Source organism: Rhinoraja longicauda, chromosome 4 (assembly GCF_053455715.1).
Source record: "Rhinoraja longicauda isolate Sanriku21f chromosome 4, sRhiLon1.1, whole genome shotgun sequence".
Classification (NCBI taxonomy): Eukaryota; Metazoa; Chordata; class Chondrichthyes; order Rajiformes; family Arhynchobatidae; genus Rhinoraja; species Rhinoraja longicauda.
This window is the reverse complement of record NC_135956.1, coordinates 22,616,423-22,638,222: the sequence shown is the minus strand read 5'-3', so window position 1 is coordinate 22,638,222 and position 21,800 is coordinate 22,616,423. Positions and strand designations below refer to the sequence as shown.

Here is a 21,800-nt window from a genome sequence, read left to right as displayed (position 1 = left end):
CTTACCCTATCTTAGTCTTGCCTTCAGGTCTTTCTTGCACCCCTTTCACCTCCTCGTCACCTTTCCTGAAGGCCCTCTTCTGGTTGAGAAGGGCCTTTATGTCACTGGTGACCCAGGGCTTGTTGTTGGGGAACAGTGTACAGTCTCCTCAGGGACAACGTTATGCACACACTACTTTATGTAGCTGGTAACACAGTCCGTGAGTCCATTAATGTCCTCTCCATAAGGACTACAGAGTCCTCAAAACAGCACTGTAGAGCGTCATAGGCCTCCTGTGACCACCTCATCACTGACCTTGTAGTCACAAGCAGCCTCTGGATCATTGGCTTATACCTGGGTCGGTGGTGGACCAGGTTGAGGTTGGATCTTCCCAGTGGCAGAAGGGCTATGGAGCTGTAGCCTCTTTTAACATTGGCATATAGCAGGTCCAATGTTATATGCCAATGTAACATCCAATGCCAATGTGGTTGAAGTCCCCTGAGATAGCAATGAAAGCACTCGTATGTTGTGTCTGGAGTCTTACGGTGTCTGTTCGGATATCGTCACACACGCACAGTGGGTTGGCGGACGGAGGAATATAAATAGCCACCACAATGGCGTGTTAGAATTCCCTGGGCATATAGTGTGGATGTAGACCCACAGCCGTCTGGGCTACACACACGTTCCTTAACTGTGATGTGACCAGGGTTGCACCATTTGTTGTTAATGAGAATAGCAAGTCCCCCACCTTTACACTTGCCACTCTCACTGCAGCCCCTGTCTGCCCGAACAGTCTGAAAGTTGTCCACACTCGTGTTGAATTCAGGGATGTCCTCGTGGAGCCATGTCTCCGTGAAACACAACACACTGATCTCACAGTACTCCCTCTGGGTCTTCAATAGTGCAGTTAGCCCGTCCATCTTGTTAGGCAGCGATCTAACATTCCCCATTGTGATGGAAGGCAAGTATGGCTTGTGCCTCCTTTTCTCCACACGTCATTTTACTCCTGCCCGCCATCCACTGTATTTTCAGCTCCATTCCTTGGGGAGTTCTGATGTAACCCTGGCGAAGCCAGCCGGTTGGGGTGGTCGGAGCTTCAGCAGTTGATCCCTGGTGTAGTCAAAGAGACCTGCTCCTGATTGTTGCAGTGCAGAGATAGGGACACTGAAAAAGTATCTCCCCAATGAGGAAAGAGACAAAAAGTTTCCCCCACCACAACATGGTGCAATAAACTAACCAACTAACTAAAAAATACAAAATAAATATGAATTAAATAAGTTGGTAAAAATAAAGGGAAAGATGATCGACTGTTGGCTGGCTGCCGTGTACATAGCGCCGGAACCGGAAACCGGAAATTTTAAAAAAGGTTTTGTGTGAAATATACTGAGTTCCAGCCTGTCACTACATTTTGGGATTTTTTTTCCTTTGACCAATTAACTTAAATCTGTTATTTTAAAACATCATTTAAATCTATACCCATCTGTAGTATCGTGGACACAAAATGCTGGAGTAACTCAGCGGGACAGGCAGCATCTCTGGAGAGAAGGAATGGGTGACATTTTGGGTCGAGACCCTTCTTCAGACTGAGTATAGACTGAGACTAGTACAGTAACCAGAAATGTACATTGCTGTAGTCCACTGATAGTCAGCGGAAGCTTGCGCCCTTTTCAGGACGGACGATGACAGTGATATAACATTTGAAACATGGATGATGGACACGAAAGAAGAAGAAGTAGTCCAACAAGTTTTCTTTTAGTTCTAGAATGACCCTACTCATGGTCCTGCTCTTTATATACCATGTCTTGACTCTTTATATTCCTTATGCCGTCTTAACCACTTTCTCTGCCTGTTTGTGAACTTCAAGGTTCAGTAAATATACACTTTGGAAATATTTTGGTTCTTCTACGTTTGTCAATCTCCATTTTTATCGAGTATCCCCTTCCCCTGTTTTTCCTCCTCACTATCAATTTTGGTCATTGTAATAAACTTTTTAGTTGTGATCCTGCGAACTCCACTACAGATAGCCCTCCTATATCTTTTAGTTTATCTCACGTCCAATTTTTAATCCAACTTGCTATTTTACTTGACTTTTACTTTCATGATTAGTTTACTGGGTGGGACATTGATCAAAGCCTTGAGGAAATCCTGGGAGACCACTTCATATTCTCGACCTTCATTGATGTTCCTTGTTATCCCCTCAAAGTTTCAATTAATATTATCAGGCACAGCCATTCTTTAACAGAGCTGAAGTGACTTTTGATTAATTTATAGCTCCCTCAATATTGATTTTTGCTGTCTGTCAGAACATTTTCTGATAATTTTTACATCATCAATGTTAAGGTACTTGGGCTGTATTTATTCAGCTTGTCCCTTTTTCTCTTACGTAATTCTTGTCATCCTTGGACCTCATTTCAGTGATGGCTACAATTTATCTGTTGCATCAGTTCATCACTTTCACTTCCCAGATACCTTTTTATTAAAACACACATTATCTGTTGTCTTTATTTTGCAATTTTTTTTCTCTGCCTTTCAAATCCTTTGCCACCTTCCAAGTTTGAATACTGAACTCCTATCTTCCCAAATTTGCCGCTCTCCTTTCCAGAACTTTCCTATGCAGGTTCTGGCCCTGTTGCAATCCGTCCCACTTGGATTTGTATAGATCCAATCTCCCCCAAAATGGCCCAATCTCCCAGGAATCTAAGCCTTTTGTCTTGCATTTGTTTTATCCTTTGTTTCTGAGCTCACTGGTGCTTGATGCCGGTCATCAGAGATTCTTCTCTTTGAAGTTGTGTCTTTAACTGCCAATAATCTGGCACCAGGAAGTTTTCTTTCCACATGTTATTGTTATCAATATTGACAACAGCTTCTAATCACCTCACCCCCTTAACCCCACACCCCCCCTCTACCCCATCAAATTCTTCACCTCAGAATGTAATGCAGTCCCTCGGTGGTATCTTTGATCTTTGAACCAGATTTAGATGAGAATGTCTTTTAGGGAGAGCAATGTACATTGGGTCTCCCACATCACTTCCTGGTCCTCTTATCTGCCAGATTTTCCCCATTCCCTCCTCTTTGTCGATGCTGATAGGGGTTATCATCTCCAGCAACATGCCTTCATGCAAAACACAGTCTTGTGGATGCTCTGCAATCATACCAGCTGTTACTCAGGGACAGCAATCTGGATCTTGAGCTCTTCCACCTCTGATTGTTCCTGTGAGATACATCTGAAATTTTCCTCATGGCTCTGAATGTGCATTCAAGAGGACTGAGAAGATGTACCATATATCTAATGAAATATGAATTCGAAATCAAATCACTGAGATTAAGATGTTTAATTTTTTTTAGTAAATATGACAGCTAATTGCAATTTATTTGAAAATATTGTTTCAATATTACCGTCCATGAGCAAGAAGCATAATCTAAAAACTATGTGTGCCATGAACTTACTAAATTATATATCTTTTCATTACCCGTTATGTATAAAATTAAACTTATTTTATACATAAAATTATACATACAGAACTTTAAAAGCAAGTTATTTAGTTATACATAAATGTATATTACATCATATATCAAAAATGTGTTAATGTATTACGAACGTAGAAAATTGTTAGTTATATAAAGAAATAATGTTTGAAATATTCTTAAAGGCTTAAACAGGCTAAACGTGCTCAAAGGAAAAGGTAAAATATGTAATGTTTGAGTAGAATTGAAGGAACGAAGGCAGCAAATGCTGGTTAATATCATTAGTCGGTACCTGCATGCTTATTTTATATTGATTGTTGTGGCCAAAATATTCTGATTAGTTATTGAACAACAGGTTTTGGAATACTCCAAAAATGAGTCGTTATGTGGGAGGCAGCGGGTAAAATATATTCCTACATTGTTATATGCTTGAAACATTAAGATTGTGAAGTGCCATTAATGATCAAACCATGCACTTTTTAAAGGTGTGGTGTCATATATTTGTAAAGTTCAAAATTCATTGTGTGTTGGACAGACTGATATTTATTCTTTTACAGTATACAGTGCTATGAGTCCCCTAAGAATAACCCCTTGTTTCAACTAACTGGATTGTATTTGATGTTTTTTCTAAAAAAAAATCCTTATTTGTTACAATAGTTCTGCTTGGGAACAATTGCAGATTTTTAAACACTTATTCATTGAACTTGCACCCCAGTGAGAAGCCTCGCAAGAACAAAATGCAAATTGGAAACTCTGTGCTATAGTAGCACCCTTTCCAAACCAGTCACTTATTATGTGGGGTTGCCCATTGGTTGTGCAGGGTCATTGAATTTATCCCACAATGTCCACTCAGCAAGTCGACAGTATCAAACAGAGCAGCCGTCCAATGCATTCTTCTCCTCTGTCTTCCTCTTGCCAACAGATGTTTGTGAGGCTGTTTGTAGATGAAAACTTGGACCGGATGGTCCCCATTTCTAAGCAGCCCAAAGAAAAGATCCAGGCGATAATTGAATCATGCAGCCGGCAATTCCCTGAATATCAGGAGCGTGCCCGGAAGCGTATACGTACTTACCTCAAGTCCTGCAGGCGGATGAAAAAGAATGGTTTTGAGACGGTGAGTTGTACTGTCCAAACACAACCCATTCCCAGTCTGCATCCAGTTCCTGTGCATAAATTCATCACAAGATTTTTTTCCCCTATCCCTCCCACTCCCAATCATTCCGATGATTATTTTTTCAATATTATTTTTGGTAACATCAGTTCAGAGACCCTTTCCTTTCATCTAAACCATATTTACTTTGCCTCACTGGTGTCTGGAAGAATAATTTATCGGACTGTTATTAATTCAAAGGCTGATGGTTGAAGTGCCTCATAAAATATAATGGACAGTATTCTGTTTCTGATATATTGTACCTAACTACAAAGTTTGTTCCCTATTTATCTTTTGACATATTTGAACACAGAATCATTTATAGTATTTGTGATTATTCCTGCTCCTCATTCTGATTAATTACTCACAGGTAACTAATTTCTTATACATAATTTTGCAGAAGTTCCAATCAAAGGTCTCATGGAGTTTGTGCAATGCATAGATATGCCACACAGAAACAGGGCATTTGGCCCGACTCGTCCCAAGATCTGAAGCATTTTGGAATCTCACAGGGTCTCCTGTGGTTGAGTGCCATACTTTATAGTAATCTGAATCTCCATAACTGAAATACCAATAAAATTGGTAATAGGGATTGAGAATTTGAATTGACCAATACTGCTGTATTCCTTTTTTTTGCAGGATAAAAAAAATAAAATACCACTAATATTTTTCTTAAAGCTAGCAAACAAAAATTCTGGTAAATGCACAATAGCACAACATTTTTATAGAATGTAGCGTGGGTTGTGCCATATATAAATCAAAATGCCTCACAGCGCTTTCCATTCCACTTTGTTCTTAAAAGTTGGGGTAACAAAATTACACAACTTAAAGAACCATGCTTTTGAAGGGATCAAATATATTTTATGAGCAGATTTCAAATGAGCCAATCCAGAAATACTGTTCACTTTATCAAGTTTCTGCTTTCTTTAAAAATTAAGTTGTTACTAGAAAAATATTCGATCACAGAATTAATTTATTCTGAGAAGCAGAGGAACATACTACTATATCAGTTTTGAAAGCTTTAATGTTTCAGTTAATAGTAGATGCATTAGCGGACGTGAGAGCTTTAGGGATAGATGGAACCTGGTGAATGCCTTCATATTACTACATTGAAACCTTACAACTTTTCATCAAGCAATAATATTTAATATTATGGATGATATGTATGATTTGTTATGTATACATTATCCATATCATTAATCAGTCTACCATTTGAGAACAGTTTCAAACATTAGTTCGGCAAATGATCTTGGCCTTCTACTTTGCAATACATGAGACACCACTGTGAGCATTACAGGAGCACAACAGTATAACAAAACAGAATGAACTGCAGATGCTGGAATCTTGCGTAGCACACAAAATAACTCAGCAGTTCCGGCAGCATCTGTGGGGGACGTAAATAGGTGATGTTTTGGGTCTCTACCTTTTTTCAGATCATCGCCTGAAGCATGCTTATTTCTGCCCCCACAGATCCTGCATGACCCGCTGAGTTACTCCAACACTTTGTGTTCTATGCAAATCTAATGGAGCAAATGCTTCTACAAGAACGGTCATTAAAATTACCTTTGGGATGTTGAAGCTGAGGATTTAACATTAAACCATTGCTTGTGCACATGGAAGTTCACTCCATTAGTTAATATGCAAAACTGTAATTCACCATCTTCCAAAAATGTCACCGGCATATTTGGTTTACAAAACATTTAGTTTTATTCCCTAAACCGTTTAGTAGTTATGAAAGTGCTAAAAGCTGAGGAGATCCAAAAAATCAGGATAACCATTCCAAAGATCTATTAATGCTAATATTAAAAAGTTTATAAAGACAGGTGTAAGGTAGTGACTTGAAACATGAACCTTTATGAAAACTAATTTCTTCTGCACATTTGTTCAGATTGGGCAAATAAATCTGTTTCCATTCTGAATAACCGATACACTGTGCTGTTTGCAAGATAAATGTTAGGTTGTTCTGATCTTAGTCCCACGCATAAATTATTCCTTTTTGTTTTTCTTTCCGTTCGTGGTACATCAGTTTCTGAAACCTGAGCTGTATGTTTTTGCAACTGACGTTGATTTACACAAATCGCTGACTAAGGGTGCCAAAGATTAGGACCCTGTGAATGACAGAATGGGATTGAGCAAGCTCAAGAATTTTTTGCCAAGTTTCTTGCCTTTTTCATGCACATTTTCTAGAACTGGGATCAGATGCAAATCTAGATATAGATTGGGCCAACCAAATTGGTAGAAGCGCTGAGGAGGAGGATTTCCTGGAATGTATACGAGATGGTTTTTTAAACCAATATGTAGAATAACGAACTAGAGGGCAGGCCATCCTAGACTGGGTATTCTGTAAAGCGGAAGGATTAGTTAGCAATCTTGTTGTGCAAAGCCCCTTGGGCAACAGTGCCCATAATATGGTGGAATTCTGTATTAGGATGGTGAGTGACACGGTTAATTTAGAGATTAGGTGTCCTGAACTTAAAGAAAGGAGACGTTGAAGGTATGAGACTGGAATTGGCTAGCATAGACTGGCAAATTATACTTAAAGGGTTCACGGTGGAGCTGCAATGGCAAAGATTTAAAGACCGCATGGGTGAACTCCAAAAATTGTTCATCCCTGTCTGGCAAAAAAATAAAACTGGGAGATACAGCGCGGAAACAGGCCCTTCGGCCCACCGGGTTCGCGCTGACCAGCGATTCCCGCATATTAACACTATCCTACACACACTAGGGATCATTTACCAAGCCAATTTACCTACATTCCTGTATGTCTTTGACGTGTGGGAGGAAACCAAAGATCTCGGAGAAAACCCACGCAGGTCACGGGGAGAACATATAAACTCCGTACAGACAGCACCCGTAGTCGTGATAGAACCTGGGTATCCGGCGCTGCATTCGCCGTAAGGCAGTAACTCTACCTCTGCGCCACTGTGCCGCCCGGTACTGATTTTTGATAATCAGCTATAATCATATTGAATGGCGGTGCAGGTTCGAATGGCCTACTCCTGCACCTATTTTTCTATGTTTCTAGATAGGAGCAGGTGCTTTATGTCACTGTGCAGATGAAGATAGTATGTAATGCAAAGTACATAAAGGGAAGAATGTGCCCAGCATCATGATGAATCTTAAGTCGAATAAAAGGGAATTAAGTTACAAAAATGCACAATTTTGGTAGCTCAATCATTTACAGACCCTTATGCAGCAGTAAAGTACCCCATAAATTCTCGGCCTCTTTGTCCTGCTCAGTCATGTACCTAATAAAGATCTAACTATACCGTCAGTTAGGGGTGCCAACTATCTGATTCCCAAATATGGGACAAGGTAACGTCACCGGCCCGCGCTGCACGCTCCTGCCTCACCAATGGCGGCCGCCAGGCCCGGGAGGCAGGTTGCTATGCAACCTTCGTTACGCGGTGCCGAGGCCTCCGGGCCTATACTGTCCGAACTAAAGATAATAGAGCAGTGCAAGATAGACTATTCGGCGCTAAAAAACGTAGTATGTCATGGCACCATTTTAGTAGGCAGAAACATTTAAAAAGAAAAGTAACAAAAATCTGTGAATTGATAGATGAGATATATTCTGCATTTGTATGGTATCATCACACATACCATTCCCCCAAAACACTGATTACACTATGAGAGGCATAACGGACGGCGGCTTTTGCTTACAAAAATGGCTCCTTTGCATATTACACTTCAGTATAGGTGATTTCGACGGAGTGGTCTATCTTGCTCCGCTCTATTATCTTTGGTCCGAACCTACACTGTCTGGAAGGTAGACACAGATTTTAACCAGCATCCGCAGTTTTTTTCCTACTACACTGTCCAGGCCTACAGCGTCCGGGCCTACAGCGTCGAGGCCTACAGCGTCTGGGCCTACAGCGCCCCCCCCCCCCCCGGACCTAATACGGGACAAGGGCGGTCCCATACGGGACAAATCAATTTAGCCCAAAATACGGGATGTCCCGGCTAATATGGGACAGTTGGCAACCCTACCGTCAGTACAGTATATTTAAATGTCTACAACATGAGGAAACAGGCATGACCTAGGAGACAAAGAATACTCTGCTTCACTTACAGGAGAGTCACAACCGTGTAAAAAATGTTACTGCCTGATAGGAGTGCCCCTGGGAACCATTGATAATGGAAACAGTTTTGTACCTTGTCTCATACATAGCTTGAAGAAATGTCACAAAAGATAACAAATAAGTTGGACTCTAAATTTACAAAAAAAAACAGAATAACAACTATATGGAACAAAATAGGACACAAAGTGCTGGAGTTACTCTGCTAGTCCGGCAGCATCTCTGGAGAACATGGATAGATGACGTTTTGGGTCAGGACCCTTCTTCAGCACATTGTTTTTTTGTAAACCAGCATCTGCAGTTCCTTGTGCCTACAACTCGCTGGGACATTTTTGTTTCTGCATGCAAAAAACTTGACCTAAAAGAAATTTGAGCATCAAGAAGCAATATCACTAAATATAATCAAGTGTACTTTCAATATATTTTTCGTACCTTTTGTGGGGATTGGTGCTCTTAAAACGGTATGATGATGAGCATAGAATATTCATTAAAAAATTGGTACAGTTGAGCTTTAATATATTGCTTGGTTGATCTATAGATAAATAAATATTAAATGGCTATTTTTACAAATAAGCTATTGTTTCAACATTTGTCTTCCAAAGTATAGTCTTTGTTTACATTTGTATGAAAAACCAAATGTTTAAACTTTAAGAATTTGTGTAAACATCTTCAAAATACAAAACCTGCAGTCATGTAATACTGTATTAAAAATACCTTGTTTGTTTGAGTCTTTATCTTTCTTTCACAAGATGCAAGGTATCTATTCCAACAAGGGCCATGAATTGGCTTTCTAAACCATCAACATCATTAACTTATATAGTAAATTATTAAATTATAGTACCTTTAATTTAGCAAAATATCCAGAAGTTTGTCAGAGGAGATTAATTGAATGCATTTGACATTTACGGAAGTATTGGAGCAGAATATCAAAATCTTTACCGAGCATCTTAAAATATGAAAAATAAGATGGAGAGATTGAAAATATGAAGAATGGATAGGCTGGGTTTGTTTTCATTGAAATGGAGGGAGCAACTGAAAATGGTACACAAAATGTTGTTGCTTAGAGATAGGATAGATAGTCAGAAACTTTCCTCATAGAAGTGGGGCCCATAACCAAAGGACCTAGGTTTTGGGCAACGTTAAGAAGTTTAGAGAGGATCCAAAGAAAAAATGTTTTCACCCAGAAGGTGATAGTATTCTGTTGTGCACTGTCTGAGTGGGTGGTGAAAACATGTCGTCTTATAATATATAAGCATGGTGGCGCAGCGGTACAGGTGCTGCCTTACAGAGCTTGCAGCGCCAGGGACCCAAGTTCGATCCCGTCTATGGGCCCTATCTGTACGGAGTTGGTACATTCTCCCCATGACCTGCGTGGGTTTTCTCTGAGATCTTTGGTTTCCCCGCACACACCAAAGACGTACAGGTATATAAGTAAATTGGCTTGGTAAATGTAAAAATTGTCCTTTGTGTGGGTTAGTGTTGATATGCGGGGATGCGGGGAACCCGGTGGGCCGACGGGCCTGTTTCCGTGCTGTATCTCTAAACTAAACTAAAACTAAATATTTGAACGAGCACTGCATGCATCAAAGAAGGTTATTGGCCTACTGCTGGTAAATAGATGGCACAAGAGACTGCAGATACTGGAATCCTGAGCAAGCAAATCACAAACTAGATGACATCAGGAGCCTTGTATCCTGTTGCCTCATTCTCAACATTTTTAGGCAACATTGCGGATTCTAACCATCCTATCGTCCTGGTAACCTAACTCTATCAGACAGTTGCTTATATACCTTGACTAGAATTTCATCCAATTTTGATTAAAACGTTGAGATAGATGATTATAAGGAAGCTCTGCTTCCAAAGGAATTTAATTTTAAAAATCTTGTTACGTGCAGATATGAGTTTCGACTGTACCTTAATTGGTACATGTGACAATAAACTGACCTTTGAAATAAAAATTGTGTATTTCTACCCCTAATTGCAACAGGCAAATTGTGGTAATCAACATGGTGATGCAAACAATTTTTATACCATTGGCATTTTGAAGTCATCAAAAAGAGATCATTAGCGCATTGTATGTGTTTCAAAATGATAGGGTGGTATATATAGTATAAGCAAATCCCTGATATACCCCCTGAATTACTGAAAGCAGAAATGAAAGCAGATGGTTGGGCAATCTCCTCACTAACCTGCATGCTTGACTGCACTGTACCACCATATTGTTAATAGTTGTGGTAAACTGAATTCTACCTGCCCATTAATGTAATGGACCAAGGATATATTTTATGGAGCATCGGGCCACTCCATGGAGAAATATGATGTTTTTCAATCCTGCATGTCTTGTTTTCTTGAAGCTCAGAGATGTGTGATGTATTTTTATGTGTGTCTTTTTTTGATGTTAAGGATTCTTTCCTTACTGATAGGAGTATTGAGCTACACAAACTTTTCTTTCTTATTCTGCACATATGGCCTTCATTGCTTTGGAATTCTGTAAAGGCTATCACTGAATGCCTCCCCTGCCTCTTCTAACACATGAGCTCCTTCAATTTGTGGCATTGATGAAATAAACTCTGCTTTATCAGTTTTGTCTGTGGGTGGGTTCCAGTGCTGGATATTCCATATGATTTGTACGTACATTTTCTGAAAATAAACCAAATAGAGAGCATCGAGACTTGCTGCTCAAGCAAAACACATCTTTCTGCATGCTGACTTAAAAGTGTGCACAGAGCTCCACTCACTGGCATAACAATGTTAGTGACATTTTAATGATAAAAAAGGATGGATTATTCTGACACTTACTTTCAATAACACTTCAAAAGGTGTTCCAGCAATTCAGTAGGGAGCTTTTCAGTGATTGCAGCAACTTGTATGAAGCCATAAAATGGTACCTAAAAGGCATTCTTAGCTACTCCGATGCTACTTCACACACGACAATTTGAACAATGGTTTTGAACTGTTAATAGTATCTACATTGGTGCAAAGTGTAAATCATGTTGAATCAATACAAAGTATGCATTAGTCCTATCTCTACTATAAAATACGTGTGTATAGCAAAGTTGATTGTATGTATGCAGTATTAATGATTTTATATGTATAATATTTTATATATATTTTATAGTATATATATTTATATTATTATCTTTGTTTGCTAATGTCATTTCACTTAAGATATTGCAATATCTATATGTTTAGAAAAACTCAAATTCAATCACATTTGGCGATGCATCTTATTTGGTAATAGCCCTGTTTCATCATTGGGTTGTTGCCTTCTCTAAAGATATTAGCTTCTTAGTTTCAAGCATTGTTATCCTTATTCTCGTGAAATGTTTGCTTTTTGTTTCATGTATTTGAAATATTTTTCCATGTGAAATCCAGTTTTATTTTATGCATGATTGCAGCTGTCAGTAATCTTTGGAATATTTCTAGAGGTTTGGTGAGTTACTCATGCTCATTTCAGTGTCTTGCCGCTAAATCAATGCACCTTTTGTTCCAAACATCGGAGTTTTGGTGCTTTTTGCTAGTTAGTGATATTTGGCAATTTTGGATTTCTGGTGTTAGATGTTATTTTTCAATGTATTGTTTGACTATCAAGGAAACCTTCAATGGTCCTTCCCTTTTAGGATAAATTCCTGGCGCAGATATTTTCATGTGAAGTGCCCCTGTTAACGATACTGTATTGTGCATGTCATTCAAGAGATGGGGGTGTGCTGGTTGAGAGGACTTGCGGTGGAGGATGCAAGATAGTGTGGGGGACAGGCCTGAAGTCAGTGAGGAAATGGAGTTGGGATATCACTGGAAGGGGAAACGTTAAAAGGAATAAATCTTTTTTAATAAAGATTAAATAAAAGGAAAACTGAAAGGCAACTCTGAAAGAAGGTCTGCATCAGGGAGAGAGACTTAAAGAGAAGGATCATTTGGGGAGTGTGTGTTATCATGTCAGGATGGAGCTTTGTGGATGCCGATTCAAGATTGGGATCCTAATAACATGAGCAGTGAAATGTTAGGGAATTAAAGACAAAGTAAAATATTTTGAGAACTGACCTGCCAGAAAAATGACAACGCAGACTTCTCCCCATTGTAGGACCAAGAGCACAGTCTTCTTTAATCACCATCAAAACAAGTCTTGGCTCTCAAATTAGGTCTAGTTTTAGTGGAAGAGTCCCAAGCTATTTAGTGGCGTTCACTGTTATCATATCATATCATATATATACAGCCGGAAACAGGCCTTTTCGGCCCTCCAAGTCCGCACCGCCCAGCGATCCCCGCACATTAACACTATCCTACACACACTAGGGACAATTTTTACATTTACCCAGCCAATTAACCTACATACCTGTACGTCTTTGGAGTGTGGGAGGAAACCGAAGATCTCGGAGAAACCCCACGCAGGTCACGGGGAGAACGTACAAACTCCTTACAGTGCAGCACCCGTAGTCAGGATCAAACCTGAGTCTCCGGCACTGCATTCGCTGTAAAGCAGCAACTCTACCGCTGCGCTACCGTGCCAATGAATTTTACACAAATTATGATAAGATCCACCATGAACCATGCCATTGTGTATATCTGATGGTCTTTCTGTGTAGGTACCAATCTGTATGGAGGACCAGAACATTTATTTGAAGGTGCATGGCCTATGCATGAATCCAATATAAATAAGTCTTGAAATAAATAATTTCCTTCACAGTGCAAAATTGTAAAAGCATATCTAGTCCACTGTATTTCAACATAGACATTTTAGAAATCAAAGGCATTGTTGTTAAGGCAAGAGTTGTAAGCATTTCCTAATTCACCATCCTACCATATTACTGTTAGTAACTATTTGCTATCAAGAGTGTCTTTTTTTAAATGTACTTTTTCCCCCTTTTCTTTTCCTCTGAGAATGGAGGATCAGAATAGAAGAATCAGAGGTCATAGGGTTAAAGTGAGAGGGGAAAGATATAATAGGAATCCGAAGGGATTCACATAGAGGCTGGTGGATATATGAAAGGACTTGCTAGAGGAGGTGGTCGAGGCAGGTATTATAACAACATTTAAAAGACATTTGGATAGAAAAGGTTGGGAGGGATATGGGCCAAATGTGGGCAGGTGGGACTAGTGTAGATAGTGCATCTTGGTCGACATGGGCAAGTTGGGCCCAAGGGTCTGCTTCTGTGCTGTATGACTCTGTGACATTCCCAGCCTGACCTACCGAGCTTGTCATCATCCTGCCCTGTATTTTGTAACTACTACATTATTTTGTTTATGTATTTTCATCTATGTCAAACTCTCTCATTCATTGACCAGATAACCTTATTTATAGATTATTCCCATAGTCATGCTGGTTTACTCTATCACACACATCCCCTCCTCTACCTTTCCTGCAGCTTTAATATAATAATATATTCCTTTATTCGGCCCACACCGGGGAAATTTACAGTGTTACAGCAGCAAAGTGGATAGCAACAGAGCAAGAGATCATTCATTATAAATAAAAGATACATAAATTGTCATCAGTTTTCTGTGTGTTCTTAGCTGTTATTGTTGACTCGTCTGCTGGGAGCAGTGCTGGTTGTGCAATCTCATAGCAGCGGGAAGGAAAGACCTCCTATATCTCTCCTTCACGCACTTGGGGTGAAGGAGTCTGTCACTGAAGGAGCTACTCAATGACAGTGTCCTGCATGGGGTGGGAGCCGTTGTCCAGCAGCGATGTTAGTTTTGCCATCATTCTCCTCTCTCCCACCACTTGCACTGAGTCGAGGGGGCAACCAAGGACAGCTGGCCTTCCTGACCAGCTTGTCGAGTCTCTTCCCTTCCGCCGCTGAGATGCTGCTGCTCCAGGAGACCACTCCACAGAAAATGGCCGATGCCACCACAGTGTTGTAGAAGGTCCTTAGGAGTGTCCCCTGCACTCCAAAGGACCTGCATCTCCTTAGCAGATAAAGTCTGCTCTGGTACTTTCTGTATAGCGCATCGGTGTTTTCCGTCCAGTCCGGTTTATTGTTGAGGTAGACACCCAGGTATTTATAAGAATCCATCCTCTCGATGTCCATTCCCTGGATGTTCACCGGTGTCGGGGGGACCTGGCTGTGCCTGCGGAAATCTACCACCATCTCCCTGGTTTTCCCCGCGTTGATCCGGAGGCAGTTCCGCTGGCACCAGTCCACAAACTCCTTGATCAGTTCTCTGTACGCTCTGTCCTCATCGCCCGTGATGAGGCCGACGATGGCAGAGTCGTCAGAGAACTTCTGTAGATAGGAGTCTGCAGAGCTGTGCCTGAAGTCCGTGGTGCACAGGGTGAATAAGAATGGCTGTTCCCTGCAGAACCCCAGTGCTGCAGACCACCCTGTCCGAGACCAGGTCCTTTGTCCTCACATACTGTGGTCGGTTGGTGAGGTAGTCCAGAATCCAGGATGTGAGGTGGTGATCCACTCCTATGGGCTCCAGCTTGCCCCCCAGAAGCCCCGGCTGGATGGTGTTGAATGCACTGGAGAAATCAAAGAACATGATTCTCACAGTGCTATCCGGCCTCTCCAGGTGTGAAAGAACTCTGTTCCGCAGGTAGATGACGGCGTTCTCCACCCCGATGTGAGTCTGGTAGGCGAACTGCAACGGATCCATTGATGGTCTCACCAGGGGGCGGAGATGGGCGTGGACCAGACGCTCCAGTGTCTTCATCAGGTGTGATGTCAGTGCCACCGGCCTGTAGCTGTTGAGTTCCTTCGGGTGCGGCGTCTTTGGTACCGGTACCACACAGGATGTTTTCCACAGCTGTGGAACTCTCCCCAGTTTCAGGCTCAGATTGAAGACATGCTCCACTATTCCGCACAGCTGGTCTGCACAGGACTTGAGGAGCCTCGAGCTGATGCCATCCGGACCAGCCGCCTTCCTCGCATTGATCTTACTGAGCTCATTTCTCACCTGGTCTGTGCAGAAAAACAGATTGGAGCACAGGGGCTAGGTGCTCAAGGGTGTGAGAGGAGGACGGGGTGTGGTGGGGGGGCGGGGGGGGGGAATGGTGTGGGGGGAGGAGGTGGGGGTGGTGGGGTTGGGGCATGAGAAGCAGAAGCAGTAGGTGGTGACTGTGACCCAAGTGCTGTGGAAGGGGAGGTGGGGCAGTGTACTGGACGTGCAGACAAGGGGGGCTGCAGCAGGGGTGACTGGACCGGGGGGAGTGGTAGGTGACTGGTCGAACCTGTTGAAGAAAAGGTTCAGATCGTTCACCCACTTCTGGTCCTCCACGGCACGGGAGTCCGGTTCCTTGTACCCAGAGATGGTTTTGAGGCCTCCATTGATGTTGTTCCTCTGCAGCTGGTCCTCCATCTTTTTCCTGTAGCTGTTCTTCCCCTCTCTGATCTTCCTCCTCAGCTCCTTTTGCACAGCCTTCAGCTCCTCCTTATTTCCCGACTTAAAGGCCCTCTTTTTCTCCTTAAGGAGATCCTTTATGTCAGGGTTGTCCGAGGGTTTGTTGAAGAAAAACCGTACAGTCCTGGTGGGTACAGTGTTCTCCACACAGAAGTTAATATAGTCCGTGATGCACTGGGTTAGACCGTCAATGTCCTCCCCATGGGGATCACAGAGTTCACCCCACACAGTTGTTTCGAAACAGTCTCTCAGAGCCTCCTCCGTCTCCTCGGACATCCTCTAACTGTGCAGGTCACCGCTGGTTGCCTGTGCACGAGAGGTTTGTACACAGGCTGGAGATGGATCATGTTGTGGTCAGATCTCCCCGGGGGGAGGGGTGCTGAGTTATCTGCCTCCTTGGTGTTGGCATAAAATGAGCTTATTTTGTCTCCTTCCCAATTCTGATGAAGGGTCTTCAACCTGAAATGGTAACTGTTAATATTTAACTATGTTTCTCTTATCTCAGTTTCTCTTCCCACGAATGACCAGTTATTTCCAGCATTTTCTGCCTTTATTTCAGATTTCCTGCACGTGTTTCATCTCCTCGTATAAAATAATTTAGCTCTTAATTGTTAAAATATTTGTTTTTCTTGTATTTAAACATTGGGGCTTATGGTATTTTCTAATAAAAAATTAATGATGTATCATAAAAGAGTTTGATTTAATGAAACTGAATTTAATAAAATATGATGCAGTCAATCTTCAGGTAAACCAAATTTGATGAAAATGATGACGACCTAATGGAAAATGATGTTTTAATGAATAGCAATTCACCAAATGATGTCAGATTCAATCCTGTTCATTTCACCTTGAAAATATTTTAACCCTTATGCGTTTTCTCATATCATTCACAATTCCACACAACTATAATTTCCTATTTGCAAATAGTTTGCATTTTTTGCTAACAGCACGCAATGAACGTTTTGCTATTTCTAATAGTTCTAAAGTAACTGTCAGCAAAGTGATAATGTTCAACGTGGCATTAAGTGTGATTACAAATTGCAGAATGCCTATAATATTTTTTTGCAGTCCAAGTTCTTTGAGTTAAAACTGGCAGTTCTGTAACAAAGCAGTTATGCAGCAGTCAACCCAAAGGATGCTGCTTAGAGTTGGTGAAAATTGAAAACGAGAAAATAGACTGAATTCAGCCTACTACAGTTAAGCAGAAAAAACATATTTGTGATAGCTTTGTGTGGCTTTGCTAGGTTTGATCTCTGGAATGTCAATTGTATATTTCAAGATTTATAATTTTCTTTTTTTGCCTTACATTGTGTTGAAGCAAACAGGTATGGTATGGATTTTTGGGTGTTCTTGTTTCAGAAATATAGTACATATTTGCGTTTCAAGTACATTTTACGTCCAGTATAATCTTTTGTGTTTCTTTCTTTAGTCTCGCCCCATCCCTTCGCACCTCACTTCTGCAGTAGCAGAGAATATATTGGCCACCGCATGTGAGAGCGAGAGCAGAAATGCAGCAAAGAGAATGCGTCTGGATGTACGTCAACAGCAACAGGTATTCGTCTTAGAATTGAATGAGTCTCAGATGGTTACAGTGTCATTGATATAAAAAGTGCATGATAATACATCCCTTAGATGATTGTCCTTATTTGAGCAGAACAAATAACCTGAATCACAGATGGAATAGTGGAGATTCCATTCTTTGGAAAAGATATTAACTGAGGTACCGTAACCCCATATTAAGGTTTTAATAGATATTAAAATACTAGTACTCAAATATAACACAAGATGCTGAGATACAACTTGATGAAAGTTAACACTGAAGATTGCAAGATGATGAAACATAAATGGCCTTGCCAAGGTTTCAAAAGTTAATCATGATTGGTTTTGTTGTTTCTTGAGCTTTTCCATTTTCACTCTGAATATTTCAAATATAAATCGAGCCTTATACCTTTTAGTTTTTTCAGAACTTCACTCAAGAAGTTCAGTTGCTTGTGTCTTTGGTATGCAGTTAAATGCCTATTTGGGTGCCCTAGAAAATACAGCAACATTTGCCAAAATCCAATATTAAACAGTGATTTACCACTAGCAATAGGTTTGAGCAGGACCTGTACCAGTCCTAGCAGGATCTAACCCACTTCTGCACATACGTCTGACACTTTGCTACACAGCATTCAGAGCAGGGTATTTTGGAAGAGACAGAAAAGGCAAGACTTGGGGACAGCTGCAAGTCGTAGTCAATAACAAGCTGGGGAAATGGTTCTCTGCGCTAAGCGGGCAGATCAACAGATGCATTACAGAACCTGCTAGGAGGCAGCTTCAGTAGTCTCCTCCAGGAGTGAAAATTCCCAGTCAATGAAATAATGTTTGTGGAAATATCATCTTTCACAAGAGACATCAAGGTGATCTGAGTATCACTGTTTACATCTGCAGAATGGTGATTCTCACACAATGGTCTGCGTTCCGAGAGGTTTGAGTTCTTCAAAAGTGGTTCCACTTACCAGAAAACCCAGAGATGTTACAGCAAGCCTTTAAATTAATTGGATCAGGGATGTGTTATTGACACAGTGAGGGTAGATCACAACAGGTTCCTGGAGGTTTTCATGCAAAATCTGGCCTCTCCTGCCTGATTATACGGTCACGGTGTTAAGGATTGTAGTGTTGAGGAATTCACTCGGTTCTTCACTGATGTATGTTCTTTCTGAAAATCATATTTATTCAGGATTACCTTATTTCCCATGTGGCCAAAGTCAGCCTCATCCACTTAGGTGGAAGTGAGGCTCTTAGTGCTAAGCAGGGCCTCTGGTGGCCACCATTTTTGTTTTGTTTGTCATGTTTCTGTTGCTCTCAGGGCATCTCATAGCTCCTGAGTTCTGGGGCTCATCACCTCTCTACTCCTCGCAGCAGCGGCTCTCTTTGATTGGCAGCAAGTAGCAGCAGAAGATAAAATATTCACACTTGCTTGGTGTATATTGTAAAATGCCCCTGGCCACAGAATCTCACCATCAGCAGACTTCTGTTTATTTATTCCATGGTGATTTTGGAACTCCATTGCTTTTGTATCTGTGGTCACTCGCACTGGTTGGAGAGCATGCTGGAACGAATAGCTAACAAAGTTGTAGAGAGCCCAGCAATCATCTCTCTGGGCAAAGCCAGATACTAAAAATGTCTGGCATTGTGGACAACTCTAGGATGTTTCCCAGAAACATGTCACTCACCTTGAGGACATTCTTCTTGTAGTCCACCACATACAAATGGATGGTGTGGAAACTCATCCTGTTCATGAAAAACTGTCCAGTGTATCAAGGGGAGGTCCAGTTGGCACATGTCTGCCTGATTTCATGAAATCAGAATGCTGACAAATCCCAGTTTCCTAAGATCTCATCCTTTCCTTAAGAGCCGTGGGTGTTTAATTGTCATGGATACTGGGAATGGAACAGTGACATTCTCACTTGCCACAGCTTTACAGGCCAATTAATGCAATAGTGCAAAAATAAACATACAATAATACAATGTTAATAAACAGTAATACTCGGTACTCGGACAATAATAGTGTAAGACTAAATTACGTAATGTCACCAAAACAAGGTCCATTGTAGATCATAGTTGCGAAGGGAGGGTTGTGGATAGTGTTGTGCAGTGTTCAAAGAGTCTGATGGTTGCTGGGAAGAAGCTATTATTAAACTGGAGGACATGGTTTTCAGGCGCCTGTACCTTCTCCCAAAGCTGGTAGCAAGATGAGAGCCAGGGTGGTGTGGGTCTTTGATGACATTAGCTGCTTTTAGAGGCAGCAACTGTTGTAGATCCATTCAACGCCAGGGAAGTCAATACCCGTGGTGGAACGGGCAATGCCTACCACTTTCTGCAGTCTCCTTCATTTCTGGGGGTTTGAATTCCTGAACCAGGCCTTGATGCAACCAGTCAGTAAGCTCTCTACCGTAGAAGTTCAAAAGACTATTGGTCAACATACTGAATATCCTCAATCTTCTAAAGAATGCGGTCACTATTATTAGTAAATGATGATTTGTCATTTTCATTACTTCTCTGTTGAGCTGCATTATTTGATTAGGTTCTACAAAAAGGGATGCGGAGCATGGGGCATTCGGAGAAAAAAATCCTCACTAAAATTATGCATTATGCATCATTTGTTGCATGTTCTGATTTCAGAAAATTGTTAGACATGTTATAATAGCACACAGACATTTTCAAATTACTTCCCTTTAAATGTAATGAAAATATTTTTTTGTAAAACATCCTATATTTTTCTGTAAAACATCCTATATTTTTCTGTAAAACATCCTATATTTTTCTGTAAAACATCCTATTCATCCATTATGCCTAAATTGGTACCTGATTTTAACATTTCCATTCTTACTTTCAAATCCCTCCATTGCCTCACTACACACTTTCTCCTTAACCTTGTCAAGCTCTTCAACCCTCTGTGATATCTTCAGTTTTAATGACTTGGCCATTATAAGTGTGTATTCAGCTGCTCATGAATTTCCATTATAAACCTCTTCTCTATTTTCTTTATATTTAAACTGGTCCTTAGATGATTTTAGTCGTTGGCCTTCCATTCCCTTTACGTATCTTTGTGTAAAGATTTATTTGGTAAAATGCGAGTTAAAGTCCTTAGATTATTTTGCTGTGTTAAAGACACTCTACAAATGCAGTCGCTATTATTAGTTTAGAGATACAAACTGCCAGATTTAGAGATAGAAAAGCCAGAAACTGGCCTTTCTGCACACCCAGTCCACACCGACCATCAATCACCTATCAACTAGTTCACACTAGTTCACACGTGTTCATTCTAGTGCAATGTTGCCCCATTCTCGTATCCAGTCCCTACACATCAGGAGCAATTTACGGAGGCCAATTAACCTACACATCTGCATGTCTTTAGGAGTCCACACTTTTCTCCTAGATCACAATAGGATGAGCTTCTCTAATTCCCGCCCTCTGTCCTATCCTTCAGAGCATTATGATTGCCAAATATCCAGCTTCCCTTCAATGTGCAGATGAAACAGTAAAAAAAATCACCAAAAAGCACAATGCATTCAGATTTGTTTTTTTTAACTCAGGGTTTTTTTAAATTTAGGGTTTGGTGTGGACATTCCCTGTAAAGCACAGAATTTTTTATTACAATACATAACTGGCAGGACAAAATTCTCAAGTATTTACAAAAGTGTAGATAAGACATGGCTTTACTTCTAAATATGATTTATCTTCGTCATTTCTCCGCTTTAAACTGTAGGCATCTTTCCCAGTATAGGTGTATTCACCCAGATGCTTCGCACCTTATCGATTATTCTTACGACTGTTTGAGAGAAATGGGTTCACCCCAAGATAGATATCTGTAGAACAGGATAGTTTACTGAAATGACTCAGAATCCAGGAAATGATAATTCATTGAGGGGTTGAGGGGGGGGAGGAGGGGGAGGGAAATCCTGCAAAACCACATCCTCTATGATTGATTAAATACATTGACTGCTTCCAAAATGCCGTGAGGAATTCATAGTTTGTAGTGACACGGGGATATGAGTTTGTGAACCTGTTGCCATGTTTGGTGGAAATGTACCTAGCAGCCCCTCACAGCATTAATTTTTCACCTACGTACCTCCTACACACGAAAGAAAAAGCAGCCCTAAAGCAAACAGCAGTAATGTAAAAAAAAAACTAGTTTCTGAAATAAACTACTAATACTGAGTGATTTATGAAGAGAGCTGTGTTGTTCTCCTTTGAGCAGAGAAGAATGGGAGATTTTTTATAACCATGTTCAAAATTATAAA

General features: G+C 40.9%; 1 protein-coding gene across 4 annotated transcripts in view; it reads left to right on the top strand.

The window, feature by feature from the left end:
- Positions 1–21,800, top strand: part of LOC144592636 (nucleolar protein 4-like) — a 164,050-nt gene that overhangs the window by 128,073 nt on the left and 14,177 nt on the right. For 2 of the 4 annotated variants that reach the window (XM_078397339.1, XM_078397337.1), the window contains exons 9-10: positions 4,367–4,558; positions 17,444–17,566. In XM_078397339.1, coding sequence (XP_078253465.1) covers positions 4,367–4,558; positions 17,444–17,566 — 315 coding nt within the window. The remainder of the gene's footprint in view (positions 1–4,366; positions 4,559–17,443; positions 17,567–21,800) is intronic. The other 2 variants (XM_078397341.1, XM_078397340.1) reach the window with 1 other exon arrangement.